General features: G+C 44.0%; 1 protein-coding gene across 1 annotated transcript in view; it reads left to right on the plus strand.

The window, feature by feature from the left end:
• Nucleotides 1-1,796: 1,796 nt before the first annotated feature.
• Nucleotides 1,797-6,725, plus strand: part of LOC105984570 (zinc finger protein 396-like) — a 6,776-nt gene continuing 1,847 nt past the window's right edge. Inside the window, 4 exon segments of the mRNA XM_013014801.1 lie at nucleotides 1,797-1,931; nucleotides 2,076-2,322; nucleotides 3,379-3,766; nucleotides 4,049-4,191. Coding sequence (XP_012870255.1) covers nucleotides 1,797-1,931; nucleotides 2,076-2,322; nucleotides 3,379-3,766; nucleotides 4,049-4,191 — 913 coding nt within the window.

Consider the following 6,725-nt stretch of genomic DNA (forward strand, 5'->3'; position numbering starts at 1 on the left):
AAACAGAAACAGCAGCCAGGGAAAGCATCCTTAATGTCTTGAGAAGCTGGCTGCTTAGCAGGCCAGAAAAAAAGCCTTTCCTCCCAGTGTGTTCCCTTGGTAAGTCATAGCATGCTATTCTTGCAATGAGGAAGAAAAGAGACTAGGGAAATGGAAAGATACAAACAGGGAGTTGGCCACACTAGGGAAAGCAAGCTTTGTCTGGAGAAAGTAGGTTGTACTTTTCCTTAAACATTTATTCTAAGGGAATGTAGGAGTATCATTCCTTGGTTTTTCAATTTTCCAACATAAGTCAATAGTTTTGTGTTTTGATTTTTTTGTTTTGTTTTGTTTTGCCAGTCCTGGAGCTTGAACTCAGAGCCTGGGCCCTGTCCCCAAGCTTCTTTTGTTCAAGGCTAGCACTATATCACTTGAGCCACAGCACCACTTCTGATTTTTTTCTGTTTATGTGGTACTAAGGAGTTGAACCCAGGGCTTCATGCATGCTAGGCAAGCACTCTACCACTAAGCCACATTCCCAGCCCTTTGTTTTTTAGGTATGAAACCAAGCTGGGCATCGGTGGCTAATCAGTGGCTCACACCTGTAATCCTAGCAACTCAGGATGTTGAGATATGAGGATCAAGGTTCAAAGCCAGGTCAGGAAGAAAGTCAGTGACACTCTTATCCCCAATTAATCACCAAAAAGCTCAAAGTGGAGCTGTAGCTCAAGTGGTAGAGTGCTAACCTTGAGCAAAAACAATCTCAGGACCAGTGCCCAGGCCCTAAGTTTGAGCCCCAGGACCAACACACACACACACACACACACACACACACACACACACACACACACACACACACACACATTACCACTAACAACAACAACACAAATGTACCAAGTATGAAATCAGCATTTACATGCTGAAAATGTCTCAAATACATAACAACAGACAAGTCTGCTAACGTTAGTAGCTGTATCTTCAGAGAGACCCTGCCCCCAGAGAAGTGCACATATGTAGCCTAAAACATATTTCAGGAGACACAGAGGTGTCTGTTAGAACATTCTGCTCTGGGGGGAATGGTTTATGTTTGTGCTATTCAGTATGATAGTCATTACCCACAAATGTTACTGAGCACGTGAAATGTGACAGGTACAACTATAAGAATTGAATTTCCAATTTTATGTGATTTTTAACTACATTTAAATTTCAGTAACAGCAGACCTTGGGTTACAGCTCCTCATATCTGCTTTCTCAAAGCTTTGCTTTTGAGGCAGCTCTTTACTTAGTAAAGAACTAACAGCTTTGGCTGCCTCAGAGCTCCCAAATTAGAAGGAAGGCTCAAAGTCTTAACAAATAAAGCTTCTGTGGTGCTCGTTATGAAAGAAAATAAGCAGGAAGCAAACTGAATTCAACAAGCAAATTCTGGAAATACCGAGTTGTACAAGTAATGAATGTAAGTCGTTAGATGTGTTGGAGGAAGAAACAGAGAAGGGATTAAATGCATTCTCTGACTGGCCCATATACCCTCAGCTGTCTGTGAAAGGAAAGTTATGTGAAGATTGAGGAGAGTCTGAAATAAAATGATGGGCCGCTGCCCATCCTGACAGGAAAAATTACAAGTTTTAAGGGTGGTGTCCAAGTATTGCAAGAAATATTTAATTTCAGTGGAACAATTCGCTCAGACTCGGGACTAGGAATCGAAACACGCAGTTTATCCGGTTAGGCTTTGTGGATCTCACAAGGATGTGCTAAATAATGTGTTACATTTTTTTAACCCAAAATAGAATGCAACAAACATATTCAAATTCAGTTTTTAAATGGTGTTCAAAAGTATCGTGTCCTCATGTAAGAAACGTGTACGTGTGGTCTTCTTTGGAAAAAGAGGTCTTTACAGATATGATAACATTAAGGATATTGAGATGGAAAGATTATTATCCCAGATTGTCCTAAAAGTAACCATACTGTAGCCTTATCAAAACGGATGCAGATTTGGAAGATATCAGCCTTGAAGACTGAAGTGGTGCGGGCACCAACCAGAGACTTGCATCCTTCTCTTTCCCACTTCTTCCCTACCCTCTCCTCCGCTTTGTCCCCAGCCTCCCGGTCGAGTGCTGGAGAAAGCTCCTCGCGTCTCCATGGCAACTGCTTCAGCATCTCGCCCCGCCCCAGGATGCAGCTTGAAATCTGGCTTCCCGGGCATCTGGCTGGGAGCACTGGGCCTGGCCTCCAGCCAGAACCACGAGATCTCACCCGGCCTTTCCCAGCCCCGGAGGTGTCGCCGCGAGGCGCGGGAGTCCCAGGGAGGGAAGGTACACTGGGGACCTTCATGCCCGCCTTCTCCAAGTGAGTTCCTTTCTGCAAAGATCCCTGGTTCCCAGGCTCTGGGGAGCCTTAGGGCTCCTTCTAGACCATCGCAGGGGGTGCGCATACTGGTTCCTCCATCTCTGGTTTTGAACCCAGAGCAGTGGTGGACACACACAGATTCTTTCCCTGGTGCCAAGTGGCCGTGTGTCGGGTAGCCACTCTCTTGTCCCTTCCAGAAGTCTACTTTTGCCTTACAACCACCACCACCACCACCCCCATCCCTACCCCAGGTTCCTGAAAGCTTCAGAATGAAGATTCCAACCCTTCCCACCCCTCCCCATCTGTTGTGGCCAGGGCTCACCTCCATGCGCCTTTGCAGATCTCTCCCTTCTCTGCCTCTGGGACAGAGGTCACTTCTAGGCCCTGTTGACCACACGGCGTGGTAGAGGAAGAAGTCAGACCCCAGCTCTGCCCTCATAGCTTTGATGTGAGATTCCTCACCTACAGACGGCCTGCTGATCAATAATAACTCCTATGGTTTCTGTGAGAATTTAAATATGGTATTTAAAACATATATTATTTAAAACAACAAATGTTGAAAAATCCACACAGAAGTACTTCTGTTCTGAGACTATTTCCCTGCGATTTTTGCAGGAGACACGATAAAGAAATTGGCTCTTTGAGTCTGCTCAAGCCTTTTCACAGGCTTCTCATTTCTGTCCTCTAGGAACCCTTTGCAATCCTAGATGATCTCTCTCTTTTTTTTTTTCCTAGATGATCTCTTCTGGTAGTATTTCCTCAGCCTCTAGGTAACTGGTTTCCAAATAAGTTGGGAATCACTCACAAATGTGAGGCTAATGAGTTTAGTTCTTTGGTTCTTTCTTTGAAAGCATGGCTGATATTAAGGTTAGTGATGATACTTTCCATAAGGTCTTATGTTTCTAAATCTTAGTTGTGTGATTCTGAGAAGTGTTTTGTCCTTTGTCATGTTTCTGCTTGTTCTTATAACCATACTTAAGGAGAGCTGCCCCTCCTTGAGGATTAAGGTCTTGCAGCTCTGAGCCATTACCACTCAAAAATGTCTGTGAAATGGAGTGTCATCAACCCACCTTCCACAAACTCCAGAAGAGCCTGATGAGGTTATTGCAGTAAAGATGGAGGAGGAAGAGCAGGGTTCTAGTCTCCACTGAAATAGCTGCTACAGCCCAGACACTTTCCGTCAGCATTTCAGGCATTTTCACTATCAGAATTCCCCTGGGCCCCGGGAGGCTCTGAGTCAGCTCGGAGAACTTTGTTGTTGTTGCTGGCTGAGGCCAGAGTTGTACTCCAAGGAGCACATCCTGGAGCTGCAGGTGCTGGAGCAGTTCCTGGCCATCCTGCCCGAGGAGCTGCAGATCTGGGTACAGAAGCACCATCCTGAGAATGGAGAGGAAGTTGTGATTCTGCTGGAGCAAGTGGAGAGAGAGGCTCATGGGCTAGCTGGGCAGGTAAGAAGGACACATGCAGATGAATAGGCACAATGGGTCCAGAACACAAGCATGTCATGGAAAGGAGAAGCTATTAAATTATATTCCTACTCAACACTCCTGAAATGTAGGCGGCTGAATGTACTCAAGGGGGTCCCAGTAAATAGACGTAGCAGCTCTACCTTTTCCCTCCCTTTTCCTGGGTGGAGGACATATCCTGCATTTGTTCTCTGTTATTCTATCCTTGAAGCTCTACCCAATTCCTTTCTTCAGCTTGAGTTAAATCTAACTATTCCCAGGTCTTTTTTTGGACTAAGAAAGGCCGCAGCTGTGGATGAGCTGGTACCTTGGGAAATCACTCCGAAATTACCAAGTAGCCAGCGGAAGCCCTTGAAGCAGCCGCAGCGGCCATCGTGGGAGCTGCCCCCCTTAAGACAGCATGGTGAGGGGCAGGGCTCTGTTCATGGTGGGAGGCGAAGGGCAGGGAACGGGGCACAGCCCACTACACTTATAGGCTGCTTTATTCAAAGGCGTCAAATCTCCCCTCGTGTCTCTTTGCTATGGCACCTTCCACTGTTATTTGACCAACTAAATCAAGTAGCTGAACCTTGCTCTCGGGTATTGTGTGGAGTCATTAAATCTCCAGATTTTGAATCTTTGATGTCAGCTCCATTGGGGTTTTAAAACATTTTAAAGCCCTTTTCACAAATGAGTTTGTATGTGGTGTTCCAATGCAGGAAACAGGTAAAAACATGGTTACTCTGCCTAACGCAACAGGCAGGCAGTCCTAGCCCATAGGTCCCTCCAGGTCAGCATCGCTCCTATCTCTTTTCACTGTAGGCAGCCTCAGAAGTCCTTCTGTGGGGCTGCCTCTTTGTTCCTTGGGCAGCTGCTCCTTTACATGGAGATATAGGAGCAAAATTGTTCCTCCTGTGCTAAGATGACTTTGCTGTCATGTTGTTTTGGATACATTGTTTCTTGGCATCTAACCTGGCTCCCATTGCTTTTTGCATCAGTTGTAAAAGTGATCCAATGAACTTCAGAAATTGTGGGGGAAAAAACTGACCCAAAGTAGCTAGTATATGAATCTTTTGGGGATTGGACTGTGGTTTAGTTGGTAGAGTGCTAGCCAGTGTACAAAAGCATCAGGTACCAAGTTTGAGTCCTGGTCTCAGATCTAAAAGAAAAAAAGAATCTTTTCTTTCATTGAAGGTATTTAAAAAAGAAGTGTAATGGACCAGATGCCTTTGGCTCATGCCTGGAATCCTAGCTACTCAAGAAGCTGAAATCTGAGGATCGCAGTTCAAAGCTAGCCAGGCAGGAAAGTCCGTGAGACTCTTATCTCCAATTAAACACTAGAAAACCAGAAGTGGCACTGTGGCTTAAGTGGTAGAGCACTTGCCTTGAGCTGAAGAGCTCTCAGGCCTAGAATTCAAGCCCCACGACAACCACCACCACCACCAACAACAACAAAAGTGTAATGGATGGACACGGTGGCTCATGCTTGTAATCTTAGCTACTCTGGAGGCTGACATCAGAATGATTTCAATTGAAGACAAAAAGCTCATGAAATCTCTAATCTCAACCAGTAAGAAAACTAGGCATGGTGTACAAATCTGTCATCCCAGCTATGTGGGAAACATAAGCAAACAAATCACAACTCAGGTTGGCAGTGCATAAAAATGGGACCCTATTCAAACATTTAGGAAAGTTAAAAGGGGGGCAAGGGTATGGCTCAAGCAGTAGAGCACCAACCCTAGCAAACAAAGGCACTGAGTTCAAACTCCAGATTACCAAGTAGATAAACAGGTGGGTAGGATAGATAGATAGATAGAGAGAGAGAGAGAGAGAGAGAGAGAGAGAGAGAGAGAGAGAGAGAGAGAGAATGACCATTGTGGGGGGGAGCAGAGTAAGGGACATGGATGAGTAGTAGTGTTTTATTAGAAGATATGTACAGCCAGGCATTGGTGTAATCCTACTTACTCAAGAGGCTGAGATCAGAGGATCCAGGTTTGAAGCCAGCCCAGGCGGGAAAGTCTGTAAGACTCTTATCTTCAATTAAGCACCAAAACTAAAATAAAAAGTCAGAACTGAGCTGTGTGGCTGAAACGGTAGAGTGTTAGCCTTGAGCAAAAATCTCAGGGACAGCATTCAGGCTCTGAGTTCAAGCCTCAGGATTGACACTAAAAAAGAAAAAGAAAAAAAGATGTATAGAAACTTGAAATAGAAAACAGAGTATTAGGATTCTGCAGTACAATGTAGACAGAGCCAAAATCCCATTATGGGCTAACAGAATCGTCTCTTAAGCCCACAACAGATTCTGTGGTACTGAGTCATGTCTTATCAAGGCTTCTACAGATAACTTTAGTCACAGAGCTATGAAATGCTGTTGCAGGATTTGGATAATGATGATGATGAAGCATTAAGGTCACTTTGGAATATGAGCTGTCAAAAAATGAATTTTGCAAAAAAAGATATAATTAATATCATTTCTAAAATAATTTTATCTACACCAGCAATAAACCTGTAATAAATGAGTATGCTATATTTATGACCAAATGTACGAAATGACTTAAATTCACTGTATAATAGCTATATTTAGGCCCACACTATTGAATTTTAATGTTGATTTAACTTAGAATTCTTTTGGCCAGTATCACAGGTTTTTTTTTTAACATTATGCTTTTGACTAGGCCTTGAGAGGACCCTCCAAATCCCTGGCCATCATTTCCTTTCCATATCCCTTCTATCCATTTATATTATTTAAGATACAGGAACCCCCAGCAGTCATGGTCAAACTCAGACAATTCATGTCCCTGGCCATGTGAATTTGCTGTGGTTTGCTTTTGCAGATGTATTTGCAGATGTATTAGCCACTTCTTCTTCTTCTACTTTCTTCTTCTTCTTCTTCTTCTTCTTCTTCTTCTTCTTCTTCTTCTTCTTCTTCTTCTTCTTCTTCTTCTTCTTCTTCTTCTT

Source organism: Dipodomys ordii, unplaced genomic scaffold (genome assembly GCF_000151885.1).
Source record: "Dipodomys ordii isolate 6190 unplaced genomic scaffold, Dord_2.0 Scaffold25, whole genome shotgun sequence".
Classification (NCBI taxonomy): Eukaryota; Metazoa; Chordata; class Mammalia; order Rodentia; family Heteromyidae; genus Dipodomys; species Dipodomys ordii.